The sequence below is a fragment of the Apodemus sylvaticus genome, chromosome 17, assembly GCF_947179515.1.
Source record: "Apodemus sylvaticus chromosome 17, mApoSyl1.1, whole genome shotgun sequence".
Classification (NCBI taxonomy): Eukaryota; Metazoa; Chordata; class Mammalia; order Rodentia; family Muridae; genus Apodemus; species Apodemus sylvaticus.
In genome coordinates, this window is record NC_067488.1 from 57,450,927 (window position 1) to 57,464,907 (window position 13,981).

The 13,981-nt window shown below is 53.1% G+C and overlaps 1 protein-coding gene across 1 annotated transcript; it reads left to right on the plus strand.

Annotated features, from left to right (window-relative positions):
• The first annotated feature begins 160 nt into the window (after positions 1–160).
• Positions 161–7,191, plus strand: Creld2 (cysteine rich with EGF like domains 2). Its single transcript, XM_052160431.1, has 10 exons — positions 161–391; positions 483–565; positions 1,071–1,181; positions 1,704–1,795; positions 2,531–2,707; positions 3,634–3,729; positions 4,262–4,345; positions 5,040–5,135; positions 5,551–5,691; positions 6,900–7,191. The coding sequence occupies exons 1-10, from the start codon at positions 266–268 to the stop codon at positions 6,947–6,949; spliced, it is 1,056 nt and encodes a 351-aa protein (XP_052016391.1). The 5' UTR covers positions 161–265; the 3' UTR covers positions 6,950–7,191.
• The last annotated feature ends 6,790 nt before the right edge of the window (positions 7,192–13,981 follow it).

Below are 13,981 nucleotides of genomic sequence, written 5' to 3' on the forward strand. Positions count from 1 at the left end.
ACCGGATAGAAGATTACGGTCCAGCCTCATTCTCGCGGGATGCTGACTCGGGGCCTTCTCATTGGTGGATTCTCGTGGCGAGCCTTAATTGGTCCACATCAGGCAAGGGGGATTCCTCCGACCAATAGAAGCGTGCGGGGTGAAAGCTGGGCGGGGCCTCGGCGACGCAGTCAAGTAGCCCGGGGAACGGCCGGCGCGCGGGCCGGTGGGCGGAGGCTCAGACTCCGCCGCAGTTCTCGGTGGGTCGCCGGGCTGCCCTCCCACCATGCACCTGATGCTTGCAGCCGCGTTCGGGCTGCTACTGCTGCTGCTGCCGCCGCCCGCGGCCGTGGCTTCCCGGAAGCCGACAATGTGCCAGAGGTGCCGGACGCTGGTGGACAAGTTCAACCAGGTGGGCGGGCGGCCGGTCCGGGGCAGCGGCGCTGGGCAGGGGCTGGCGGGGTTCACTGTGGACCATCGAGCCTGTACCACCTCCTCTGCAGGGGATGGCCAACACGGCTAGGAAGAATTTCGGTGGTGGCAACACGGCATGGGAAGAGAAGACTCTGTCTAAGTACGAATTCAGGTGAGTGTCCAAGAACTGCGAGGATTTGCGGTCACGGCTTGTGAATCGGTGGTCAGACCTTGGTGTCGGTGCAGACCACCGGCACACGGAGGAACCCCCTAGATGGTGGACACCTGTCATTGGTCATCCCTGCCTCTGGCCACTCAACTAGCCTGTGGTTTCCACACTCCATACAGCCACTTCTGTGCGCACATACACTGGAAGGGCTTTTTCACACACTTAACACACGCACACTGGCCTTTTGGAAACTCAGACTGGAGCCCTAACCCTCCTAGAGACTTCTGGCTTCCCTGATTAATGGAATAAGTTCCCCTTCTCATCCTGTAGTGATGGAGGGATCTACCATTCCTGGGTCCACTGCACACCCCAGGTTAGCCTCCCCTTACTAACCCTACCCCTGGTCATAGAGACTCCCTCTTCACTGAAGTAGTCACATGTGTAAAGTGAGCAGACCGGTGCTTTGGGGTGCTAGTGCTTTGGGTTGCTGACAGATCCTGTGTTTCAGTGAGATTCGGCTTCTGGAGATCATGGAGAGTCTGTGTGACAGCAGCGACTTTGAGTGCAACCAACTCTTGGAGCAGCAGGAGGAGAAGCTAGAGGCCTGGTGGCAGACACTGTGAGTGCCCAGGACCCCCATTTTCTGATCTCTAGTTTCTTCCCACTGATCTGCAGTCTCTTCCCAGCAGAGAACCTACAGAAGCAGGAGATGTCCTACATCCCTGTCCCAATTTACCCCTGCACTGCCACTGCCTCTTAGAGTCGGGAAGCTTGCAAAGAGGTCCTGGGCACACCTGACCCTTGCTTCCCCCATCATGTAGCTTTGAGGGCGTGGACAGGGCCTCCTAGCCCAAATCACCTGAGGTAGTTGCTTCAGCCTCAAGGTAAGAAGGGAAAATTGAAGCCTCACTTCAGAGTATCATTATGGTTCCACTGTTACTGATCTTTTACTATACCTAACTTATAAATTAAACTTCCCCACCAGTGTGTTTGAAGAGGCCTGTACTATATTTAGGGTTTGAAACCATCCAAGACTTCGAGCATCCCCTAGATGGTGTTCTTGGGTGTGCTCTGCCACTGAGCCATTCGTGCCCCCAGGCCAGGATCTCATGGGATTTAATGACCATTTCTAAACCCTCAGGAAGAAGAAGTACCCCAACCTATTTGAGTGGTTCTGTGTCCACACATTGAAAGCATGCTGCCTTCCAGGCACCTATGGGCCAGATTGTCAAGGTACGTCCCCCCCCCCCCTTGGGAAATCCCAAGTCTGAATCTTTCCTGTTACTTCTCTCTGATTCCCTTGTGTTTAAAAGCGCAGAGGGAACTTGAACTGCTGATCTTTCTGTGGAGTTGGGGACCCTGCCTCTTTTCCCAGATGGGTAGCTGTCCACTCCTGCTCTGATGCTGTGAGCCTGGGCCATAGGCTCCCGCATCACTGCCAACCTCTGACTTTAGGAAGTTCTCTAGTCCTAGTGAGTGTGTCGGGGAAGGATCACAGTCTCAGGAGCTCCTCTACTGATGGGACTTTGGGGTGGCAAGCATGCTTAGCTAGTCCTGGCCCTTCTCTGAAGTGAGCCGTGAGACTGGAGCCAGTCATGTTGATCAGTCAGCCTGGGTCCGGTGACAGAAGTTTCAGTTTCAGGCATGCACATGTCCTGAGCCGACGCTTGCTTCTTCCTGGCTGTATGCTGAATGCAACGTTAGTTTTCTTTCCCGGACTCAGAGTGTGCTGTCCTGTGGCAGGCTCCCCACGGCTGTTAATAGTGTTAATCCTGCTGCTTCCAGGTGTCTTGTCTCTGGCCCGTTCCTTCAGCTTTTAGGCCCTGCTCTCACAGCAGGAATGGGGCCAGGTGTAGGTTGTAAGGGATCCTAGTGGCTGTTAGGCTGTGAGCATGCTGTGAGGTACAAGTGAGGAGAAAGCAGGGCCAGGCCCTGGGGCATCCTCCAAGCAGATTCCTGTCCTCTAAGAATGCCAGGGTGGGTCTGAGAGGCCTTGCAGCGGAAACGGCTACTGCAGCGGAGATGGCAGCAGACAGGGTGACGGGTCCTGCCAGTGTCACGCAGGATACAAGGGACCGCTGTGTATTGACTGCATGGACGGCTTCTTCAGCTTGCAGAGGAACGAGACCCACAGTATCTGCTCAGGTAAGCACCAGCACCCAGAGACTGGCTGGCTTGGTTGATGGTGAGGCAGGCTGTGGGGAGCAGCCCTCTGCTGAAGCCTCTTGACCCCCGAGCCCCAGGTATCCAGAGCAGGAGGCCTAGCGCTGTGGTTTTTTTTGAAGTAGCCATAAACTACCGCAGAAAGGAAAGCCACTTGCTCCTTGAAACCTTTCTGGCAATGATAGCTGCAGTTCAGTGCCTGTGTGACAGGCTCTGTCATGCCTGTACCAAATGCCCTTGGTTTTATGACCCAGCACCTAGTAGTTGGCCATATTCCATACGATCACCTGAAATGACTGATGGGATGGCTGTCCCGAAGGACAGGCAGGTCTTTCAGTTTCCTGTCAGGTGGTTTTTGAGAGGGAGGCAAGATATAGAGGCTGAGATGTGTCTGCAGCCAATCAAACTTCTCAGAGAGAACAGAACTTTCTGGGCCCACAAGACATGCCTACGAAAGGGAACCAGGACCCTTGGAGGCTATTCCTGAGTACAGGCTCTACCAACTCCCTTGTTCTCACCAGGGTTGTCAAGGTTACCTGGGCAGCTTCTTTCTGAGACTGAGGTCAGCTCTGCCTGTCAAATCACTCAGCAGAGCACAGGCCTTGCCACTCTAGGCCGCCGTGGTTGCTGCCTGCACAGGACACAGGGCAGCATCCTCAGTTGAGTTCACTGGATGTTTTGTGACTGTGAAGGACAGAGTCAGCAGTCCTTGTCATTGAGTAGAGGGATGCTGGGTGTGGTGACATCGTGCTCAGAGTTAATTGTTGCTTGTTTTCTTGGTTTCACTGCTTTTTGTTATTTTTGTGCCGATCTTAAAAATCCTCATTCCTAAAGGAAGGTTTCCTCAGTGTGGGAGACAACAAGCCCCTGTTCCCAGAAGGCCTTCTAACACAGCCTTTGTTTTCCAGCCTGTGATGAGTCTTGCAAGACGTGCTCAGGTCCAAGCAACAGAGACTGTGTCCAGTGCGAAGTGGGCTGGGCACGTGTGGAGGATGCTTGTGTGGGTGAGGAGCATACCGTGGTGGAGGGGGGAGGGGGGTCCTTACAGGGGTGATCCCCAGTGGAGTCTGACTCCCATCTGATGGATTTCATTTCTATTCTACTCCCGGCTGTGGAAGGCCATTCTTATGGCCTGCATGTGGGGTTATTAAGAAGGACTCAGCCCTGTATTAAGCCAGTGTCCTCACCACTGCTGGTAGCATCACCCTGCTGTTGCTGGGCCCTTACCCCTTTCATGCAGCAAACCTGCCCTAAGGCGTCTGTGGAGCTGCTGCTGGCTTGGTTTTCCGAGCCTCAGGTGCCCATCGCCTAGCCTCTTCCTGTTCTAGTTTTGCTTTCGCCATCTGCAGCTGCTTGGCCTTAGGCAAATTCAGAGCTCAGCTCCAAGCTGGTCTCGAGCCTTTGAGCCTTTGAGGGGGTTACTGAAGGAAGAGAAGGTTTGCACTTGTGTGGAGGCTCAGAGGCTCACCATCTGGTCGCGCAGTGGTGCCTCAGCCCTGCCACCTCTGCTCTGCTCACAGCTGCATTTTCTTCCAGATGTGGATGAGTGTGCAGCAGAGACACCTCCCTGCAGCAGTGCACAGTACTGTGAGAATGTCAACGGCTCGTACACATGTGAAGGTGACCAGAACGTTGGGACCTGGGGTCTTCATAGGCTTCTCTCTTCCTTCCACCTGTGACTCGGATGGTGACATGAACGGTAGACATGATGCAGACAGCCAACACATCTCCATGTGTCACTTGTCTTGTACATCCCAGTAGCCTTGGCGTGTGCTGCTGCCTCCCGCTCCTTCAGTCACAGCAGTCTTTCCCTTGGAGGGAAAGCTCTGCACGCTCGTAGGATCTCTCTGTGTAGTCCTGGAGCTCACTGTGTTGACCCTGCAGTTCACTGTGTAGAGCCTGCCTTAAACTCTCCGAGATTCTCCTGCCTCTACTTGAGTGCTGGGTCTAAAGGGGCGTACCACCACACACTTGTATGCAGTCTTGGCTTTCCAAAGTTGCCAGTCAAGGGTATGAGGATTTTAGGGTCTTACACGATTCATGGAGCAGCAGGCACGAGGTCACCACCCGGTGTCTACAGTTCTACCGGGTAGTGCAAGCAGGCTGCGGTGTCCTCTGTGACACTGGCCCTGTAGAGCCTGCAGTGTACACTTGGCTATTCTTACTGAGGTCTTGGCTGGGGAGACAGACTGTCACTGGGCTTGAGGTGGCTTTGTTCTTAGGTTCGCCCATGTCAGTAGGATCTGATTTGTGCTGTGCTACTCTTGCCTTACTGAAGTGGAAGTGGTTTAACATCTTCTCTCCATGGTTCTAGAATGTGATTCTACCTGCGTGGGCTGTACTGGAAAAGGCCCAGCCAATTGTAAAGAGTGTATTGCTGGCTACACGAAGGAGAGTGGACAGTGTGCAGGTCAGTGAGCTGTCTGTTAGAGAAGATGAACTTTCTAGAAGGAACACCTCACCTGCCCAAGGGGCCCTTGTAGATGGGAATCCCCTCATAGACAATGGTGTAGAGCCAGCTGGAGCCACACTTGCCTTAGCCCTCATGCCACACCATCTTCCGGGGGCTTGGCTGTCACCTTCTCTGTCTAGGGCACTGCTGAGGGCACTGGGCTTCCTATCTTCACGCTGAGATGTCTCTGCTCTGCCAGCTGAGGCCTGGCCACCAAGGCCCATGAAGCTCTCTGAGCACCTTCCTGAGCTCTGACAGGCAGTCGTGGTCCCCTTGCTCTCATTGATAAATGAATTGTGAATGAGCAACTTGCATTATATGAGATGTATGTGGGCTTGCAGTCACTTATTGAAATGAAAAATCTTCATTTCAGATATAGATGAATGCTCACTAGAAGAAAAAGCATGTAAGAGGAAAAATGAGAACTGCTACAATGTTCCAGGAAGCTTTGTGTGTGTGTGTCCAGAAGGCTTTGAGGAGACAGAAGATGCCTGTGTGCAGACAGCAGAAGGCGGTGAGTGGCGGAATGGGATGCCCTGCTCTGCTCAGGGCTGGGACTATCCAGGCACTGAGTACGAAATTAACAGAGTAGTCACCCAGGGTACTCAGGACAGGTGAAATGTTTGTGACCCAGGGTCACAGAAGATGAGGGCTCAGCAGGAGTGGGAGAAGCCATACAGAGGAGGGTTTGCTTAGTGGCTTTAGATAGGGTCTGAAGGTGGTTGTGGTGACAGCCCCACGGGGGTGGGGGTGGGAGAGGGGGGTGGGGGGGCACGGGGGTGGGGTGGGGGTCGGGGTGGGGGAAGAGCAAAGTGAACGGCCTTGTTGAGACATCAAGCCTCCAGGATTCCTAAAAGAGGGATCTGGAACCCCAGCTCAAGGTCAGGGTCTGTGGCTGGCTCTGAGGCTGTAAAATAGGGTCTGTTCAGTCCTTCAGAACCTTCCTAGTCTTTGTGTGGTCTCTGTGTGTGCAAGCCGCCTTTTTTTTTTTTTTTTTTTAAGATACTACCAATTATCCTGGACCAGGACCCACCCTGATTACTAATTATCTGTAAAAGCCCTAATTCTAAGCCAAGCCACATCATGAGTGCTAGCCTGGTCAGCCCCTCTCCTTGAGAGAACAGTTCAGTTTGTCAGACTCTCGGGAGCTAGAGAGTGTGGGGATAGGCAGCGCTCAGAGTGACCACGAGTGAAAAGAGATTCCTAGAAGCCCAGTCCAAACAAACAGTTGTACATCCACACCTGGACATATTCTGGTCACCTGAGCGAGCTGTGGCCGCGTGAGTGTGCTGTGGTGGCCTGGGTGTGCTGTGGTCACGCGGGCATGCTAAGTGTGCTGTGGTCGCCTCGGTGTGCTGTGGTCGCCCTAGCGTGCTGTGGTTGCCTGGGCATGCTGTGGTCTCCTGAGTGAACTGTGGTCGCCCAGGGTCAGTGAGATGCCAAGCATAAGAGGACAGGGTTGCCTGCCGTCGGTCTCTGCTTTCTCCCTCACATCTCTTACCTCACTGCTCAGCCTTGGTTAAGACTCTGAAGTGTCAGCCTAAGCACCAGTGGGTGTCGGGGCTGTCCTTAGGAAGCTGCTAGGTCAGGAGGAAGGCAGGTGCTGAGCCCATGGGGGTGAGCCCACGGGGGTATTAGGTAGCCGTACTCATCTGCCAGCTGCCCTCCCATCTGAGCCCAGCCTCGAAGGGCTGACTCAGTGACCTGCATGTCTTCTGACAGAAGTGACAGCGGAAAACCCCACACAGCCACTCTCCCATGAGGATTTGTGACGGATTCAGAAGCCAAACTCACCCTTAAGTTATTGAGAGGATATCTCTAGAAAATGTGGCCCATGGACATCAACCCCATTCTCCAGGAAGACTTCAGAGGGAGAAGCCGCCCACTCTGAAACAGCTGATACTCACTTGGCCCTTTAAAAAGCTGCATTTCTTGGTGGTTCTTAAGCAGATTTGTATATTTTGATACTGTTCTTTATAATAAAATTGATCATTGAAGGTCACCAGGAACAGAACGCGTTGGTTTGTCTCATTGAGAATGTGGACCTTCAACACTGGTCAGTTTGTACCTGTCCTGTCAGAGCTGGGAGGTAGATGAGAGCCACGTCTTCTCGTGAGGACCCAGGGAGGTAGATGGGATCCTGTGAGGACCCAGGGAGATAGACGGGATCCCGTGAGGACCCAGGGAGATAGACGGGATCCCGTGAGGACTCAGGGAGATAGATGGGATCCCGTGAGGACCCAGGGAGATAGATGGGATCCCGTGAGGACCCAGGGAGATAGACGGGATCCTGTGAGGACCCAGGGAGATAGACGGGATCCCATGAGGACCCAGGGAGATAGACGGGATCCCGTGAGGACTCAAAATCTCCTGACCTTATGAGCACCTGGCAAGTTGTCCCTGAGCGTGTGTCCAGTGTAGTAGAAGACAGTGTGTGGTGGGGGTTGTATTCTGCCCTACCTGTGTCTATCTGCCTTGGGCAAGCAAATTGTGTCACATGTAGCTTCAGAGGCTGCTAATATATTTTCTAAAAATCTGGTCTCTGCTAAGTATGGTGTAACTGGGAGTTGGGGCCCAGTGGGAGGTGGGCATGAATTTCAAGGGGTGAGGGGTAATGGGTTCCTGGTTCGCTCTTCATTTCTTGACCATGAGGGGATATTGCCTACCACAGACACCCATGATGTGCCACCTACCACATCCCAAAGCAGTGTGGCCAGGTGAAGAAGCACTGGAACCCCTAAATGGAGCCAGCATAGCCTTTCCTCTATTGAAGTTGATTACCTCAGTAACATGAAGGTGACTGCACTCAGCCTGTGAGCCTACAGTGGCAGTGTTGGCTGCAGCATTCAAAGACAAAGCCACCAAGTTCAGGAGTTAAGCTGGACAGACAGTTCATCTGAGCATGAAGAAAATTAGAAAAAAATCAGGACAAGGGTTGAGTGTCCCTTGGAAGAGCCCTGGCCTTGCCAACATACGGTGCTCTCTGCTGCAGCTCCCCAGGGATCTGGGGTCCTCATGGTCCTGGGGTGGGGGCTTGTCTGGTCTCAACACTTCCTGCTGTGCTGCCCAAAGCTGTGACCTGCATGTGTCCTGCACCCCTGTGTACACATGTGAAGGCAGTGGACACGTGTTATGCCCTCCCCCCCCCCCCCCGTACCTCCCAGTCACACCTGATACCTGATGCCCTCTGTGGTCAACTCCCACCTGGAACCCAAAATGGAGAGTCTGGCAGGCTGAAGCTTCCACTTGGCTTCTGCTCAGTTCCTCCTGTGTGGCTCTGTCAGCTAGATGGTGTTCTTATCTAACTGGGATAGGGAGTTCGTGTCAGGACACTGGCCTGATTGACAGGCCAACAGCAGACCTGTGTGTGCTTCCCCAGGGTTCATACCATAGGTGACTGAAGGAGGACTCCACTGCCAGCCATCCTGACAGCTGAGTGATCTCTAGTGGCACTGTCTCCACAAGGCCATTGGTGAGGATCCTAGTGAACGGTGGGTCACCTGGGCGCCCTACTCATGAATGGTGCTGTGGGAATCAAGGACTTGGGTGTGGGCGGCTGCTGTTTGGGCACTGGCCACTGTGGGGCCCTGTGGATGCTGTGGTCTTGGACCGTAGATTTCTGCTGCTGGGACATGCTCTTGTAACCCAGCATCACCAACTTGAAGACCTGGTACCTCTTCTCAGACTAGGATGACTGCTACTTTTTCTTCTTAAATAAATATATGTTTCTCAGGTGAGGAACCTGGGAACAGACACAGCAGACAGGGTCCATTGGGAGATGTGGACAGGCTCTAGTAGGGCCTCATCTAGCAGGTAAATACAACAGGCAGGGTCCCTGACCACAGTAGCCAGGAGTTCAGAAGCTGACGACCAGGAACATAGACCCTGGGGTTTGAATATAGGTGCCCCTGTGACAGCACTCAGCCTTCTGAGTTGGGGCAGAACCCAGGTTCCTTCTGCTCCTCAGCCCCAGCTGAGGTGTGGAAGGCCAGAATTGCCCTCTTACCTGTGGATGGCCTGCAGGAACTGCACCAGTCCTGTGTATGGCCAGCAGGTGGCACTGTTGACCTGTACAGGCCAAGCCAACTCCAACACTCCAGGGTACAAGGACCCTGTTGTTGGCTGCTGTGTTGTTGACTGCCTGCGTCTGGCTTGGGCCAGTCCTTCACTACAGGGACTCCGCCCCAGAGCTGCAACCTGGAGTAAGCCAGGAACCTGGCGAGCCCCACGTTCTTCCCTCCTACCTGTGTTTGTAAGAGGGCGTCTTCAAAACCCATCTTCAAAACTGCATAAAAGATGGGAAGGAAGAAAATCTTCGTTTCAGATTTGAAGTTTTGTGTCCCCTCACCTGATCTGGGTACTACTTCTCTACTGCTCTTAGCTAGTCCTCCCTCAGAGCACCTGCCACGCCCACCCTTCTTGGCAGGCCTTACCTGTCGAACAGTCAGTCTTCAGGGCATCAACCTGGGGTCTATGCTGAGTTTCCGGCCCGATCACCTCTTTGCCACGCTGTTAAGGAACACACACACACACACACACACACACACACCTCACCCTTGATTTCTACATTCAGCAGGGCCTTTTGGCTCTTAGCATAAGCCCAGGTCTGGAGTCATGCCAGGTCCAGCCTTATCTGGCCGCTAGCAGGCGTAATGGAAAGTTATTGAATCAGCTAGTAGTTCTTTCCGAAACTGGCTTTGTTGGAAAGTATAGCTCAGTGTGGCCTTCTGGAACGCTGGCTGATAAGCCATCCTTCCAGGCAGTGGCTATCAGCAGCCACTCTGGCCCCAGTGGGTGGGGTACAATGTCTGGACATGCAGTGTCACATCTGAGGGACAATGTGACTATCCAGAGTGGGTGGGTCCAGAGTTGTTTCTCTACACTACAGCATATATGCATGCATACATGTATACACACACACACACACACATACATCACACCATCACACAATAGCTATCTCCAGGCATCCATGGCAGAGGATAACTGCTGACAGGAGCTTCTGGCTGGCAGCCTGAATCTCAACCCAGATTTCTGCAGAGAGGAGAGCCACACAGGGTACATGGACTGCTTCTTGAGAGTAAACCTTCCACCACGGCAGAGCAGCAGCCAGTCTCTTGGGGACACTGTCCTGAGTGTACCCCCTGGTCATCGAGGCAGCCTTGCTGTCCATGGAATGCATAGCTTCTGTCTAAACCATCATAGCCTCATGTGCTCAGGGTGACAACTCAAAGACTGACAGGGTCGCCGGGTGTCACCCGAGTCATTCTGTCTACCTGGCTGTCCAAAAAGGTCTTCAATGGTATGTGCATGTTGCTAATTTCTGGAGACACATGAATAAACATCTCATCGCCTCAAAAAGGTCAGCTGTGGCAGAAACTAATACCATCCAAGCCCAACCTGCCAAAGCAATGAGTTTATTGATGAAGAGTTTCTTACGGGAGCATAGGTGGGCCCCCTAAGACGGCTGTATCACCCACAGGTCCCCCGATGAGCGTGGTGAAAGCCACAGGGGTGGAATCCTCCCCAGCCTCTGTTACCTAGGCCCTCACCTCCTATATAATCTGACATATCCCACCTCAAAACCACACAAGGCCGAGGCAGGAAGAAGGGAGTGGCTGGATCTCCAGTAAAGGCTGAAGACCCTTCCCCAACTTGCTCCACGAGGGGCTGTTAATAGTCTTCATCTTCTGAGGGTCTCAGTCAACAGCTGCTTTCGACTTCAGGATTCCCCAACAATCCTACTTCCACGGTAGGATTCACCCCTTTACACGCATGGCTGTACTCCATAGTAATGTCTGGTATATGTACATCCTTTGCAGGTTGGGGTGGAATTTCGCTGTCAACACCTGTGTCTACACCCCAGTCCTGCCATCTGGTCACACCAGACCCCTTCTCTCTGGTATTTCCATTTGTCTCCTTCCAGCATTCACCCAGTCAAGTCTGGAACCACCTGTCTGGGAATTTGTGTCTTTCTCCATTCACGCAGATGACCAGAGTCACCACAAATGCACTCTTTCTTTAACCTGCCACAACACTATGCTGTCTATCTGTGTCCATACACCAGGGTAACATCCCTGAACCATTACAGTTGGTGACGGGCGCTCCTGGCAGGCCATGATTGGGAGCCCAGGGTCAGGCAAAGGTGTGTGTGGGTAGTGAGGGCCATGCAGGATGGCTCTGAGACACACATGCATGCGGCGAGCTATGTATCCTGCCATTCCAGAAGTGCTACATCACTTAGTGACTGTCCCTGGGTTTGCTGACAGAGCTTGAATTGGGCTAGGGGTCAGTCAGTCAGACCCAGAAGAACACGGTCTCAGAAGAGCAGGTGGTCAGCTGTTTCATTTCTTACCCAGCAGACACAGTCCTTCACTGTGGGTGAACGGCCTGGCCCTGCACTCTGAGTTTCTGTGACAGATCCACCCCAGGCAGTCAGCCAGGAACCCCATACTTCCTACCCAGCCTTTCAATCTGGAGTCAGACTGTAGTATGTGGAAGCCGCACTCTTGTGAGTCTCCCTGAGAGCTCTCCCTATTCAAAACTACTGATTTGTGTCCCTGGTATCCAGCTAAAGATTTCCCAAGTATACAACCCTCCGCTCACCACTTGACCACCCACCGTATGACCTAAGGTGTGTGCCATCCAGCCGAGGGCATAGGCTGCAGCTAGGAGACCTGCTTTGGAGGTCTCTTACTCCAGCATGCTAGCCTTACCAGGCCTCACTGCTTTCAAGTCACCCAGCACATTCAAGCCATGAGACTACACTGAAGACAAGAGTTCCTACAGTCCTGGGCAAAAGCGTACAATCATGACTTGTCATAAACAGAAGTGTACGTATAGATCCTCTGTTAAGCAAGGTGGTGATATGCAAGCCTGGAACTAGAGATCCCTGCTGTGGCAAAGATGGCACCTCTGTCCCTTCTTCAGACAGTTTTGGGACATCTCTCTCCTCCCCCAGGCCCACCCACTTGTCTTTAGTAGACATACTAGTAGGATAAATGGGGCCACCCTTGCATCCTTTGGGTCTTTAAATCGTGTCCCTGACAACCTTTCTTGGGAATGACCAAGGACAGAGTCCATACTGATGCCTGAGTTTGCTCTGTGTCTGGAAAGGTGTTGCCTGGTGTCTGGAGGTGCAGACCCACCATTAGCAGGTGAGACGCTAAGGTTACCACACTAAGGTAGCCACACAGTACCTCAGGACATCAATGTCAGAACAGGTCTGGGCCTTTACATGCTGGATGTTTCCATCTGTCTGTACAGTCCCCCAGACCAGTGGCCCAGACTCTTTAGGTGGGATTTTTAATAATGTTAGGGGTCCAGCTTCCTTACGGGGTTTTGAGTCTGGAAACTGGGCAACGGGTCATAACCAGCGACTATCCTGGCCCCCAGTCATGCATCCTTGCTTTCTTCTGCCCTGCAGGCTAAGCTTTCTGGTTGACTGCCCATCTATGCCCAGGAACACGGTGTTCTGTTCACCTTAGCCAGGCCTTTGGCCCCATGCCAACCTACTTCTCAAACAGCCAGCCGCATTCCAGCCACTGACAGCCAAAAGCAGCCGCCTGCACCACCGTCCACGTCATTGTCACAGCTCGATGTGACAGCTTCTGTCAGAACTCCATCATGGTCCTTCCTGGTATTCCTTAGGGTATGGCTGCATAATATGTCCTCCAGGCCCCTCTCCGTCCTGCGCCTGCCCTCACCCACAGCCCCACAGGCCTTCCTTGTTGGCTTTCTCCTTGGCTGTGTTAACACACACTTTTTATTGTGGCTCCTGTGTTCTGACAGCCTCCTAACGGTGTCCATACCTTGTTCTTCAGCCCATGTCCTCAGCAAAGGACTCCATGATCATGAAGCTCCCTTCACCTATCAAGACAGCTTCTGCCAGGAGCACACAGTAGGTCGTGTGGTTCCTATGGGGTACTGTCTTTTTGTTTCTTCCAAGCCAGCTTGTCCCTGCCAAGCTGTACTATAATTTAATCCTGGCTATGGGTTTAGTGTCCAGGAGGGAGGAGGACAGGTCATTAGAAGAAGGGCTTTGTGTATTTCCCAGCTGGGGGTTGTGGCTACACGGAAGGAAGTTTGGAGATTCTGCTAAGCCTGCTCCACCACCACCACACACACACTTGGGCACAAAACACACACACACACACACACACACACACACACACACACACACACTTGAGGCATGCACGATGCATTAGAACGCATGGAACTAGAGTTACTGGGAGTTGTAAGCCACCAAGTAGGCACTGAGAACAGAACTTGGGTCCTTCGCAAGTGCAGCATGTGATCTTAGACACTGAGTCATCTCTCTGACCTCTATAGTTTGCATCTCAAGTGTCCCCTCAAAAGGCCCACTTGTTGCAGGCTTTAGTACCCAGCTTGGTGCTATTAGGAGGACCGGAAGACTTTCAGAGGTGGGGCTTAGTGGGAAGTTTCAGACCACTAGTGAGATGCCCTTAAAGGGGACTGTATAGCCGTCTTCCCCAGTTGCCACTTGAGTCACTGTGACTTGGCTCTCCCTCTCAACCATGCCCTTTGCACTTTGCCCAAGCCCTTGTCCCTGCTACTGCTGCCAAGTCTGATACTGCTGCTGCTGAATCTGGCTCTGCTAGAGCCATCTGTGTGTGTCTGTGTATGGACTGCCACACATCTGAGGTCATGCAGCAGATCCTTCAGGACCTTGGGAAAACAGCCTCCAGCCCGGATGTGCTGAAGGAGACCCTCCTGCTGTAGGCTGAGCACCGTGACCTGTGTCAGCCACAGCTGGATGAGGAAGACCTTAGTGTGGGTCAGAGGTA

Coding starts and splice junctions, on each gene's coding strand:
- Creld2 (XM_052160431.1), top strand. CDS start 266: ATGCACCTGATGCTTGCAGCCGCGTTCGGGCTGCTACTGCTGCTGCTG. Junction 392..482: donor TGGTGGACAAGTTCAACCAG/GTGGGCGGGCGG, acceptor CCTCCTCTGCAG/GGGATGGCCAACACGGCTAG. Junction 3,730..4,261: donor TGTGGAGGATGCTTGTGTGG/GTGAGGAGCATA, acceptor ATTTTCTTCCAG/ATGTGGATGAGTGTGCAGCA.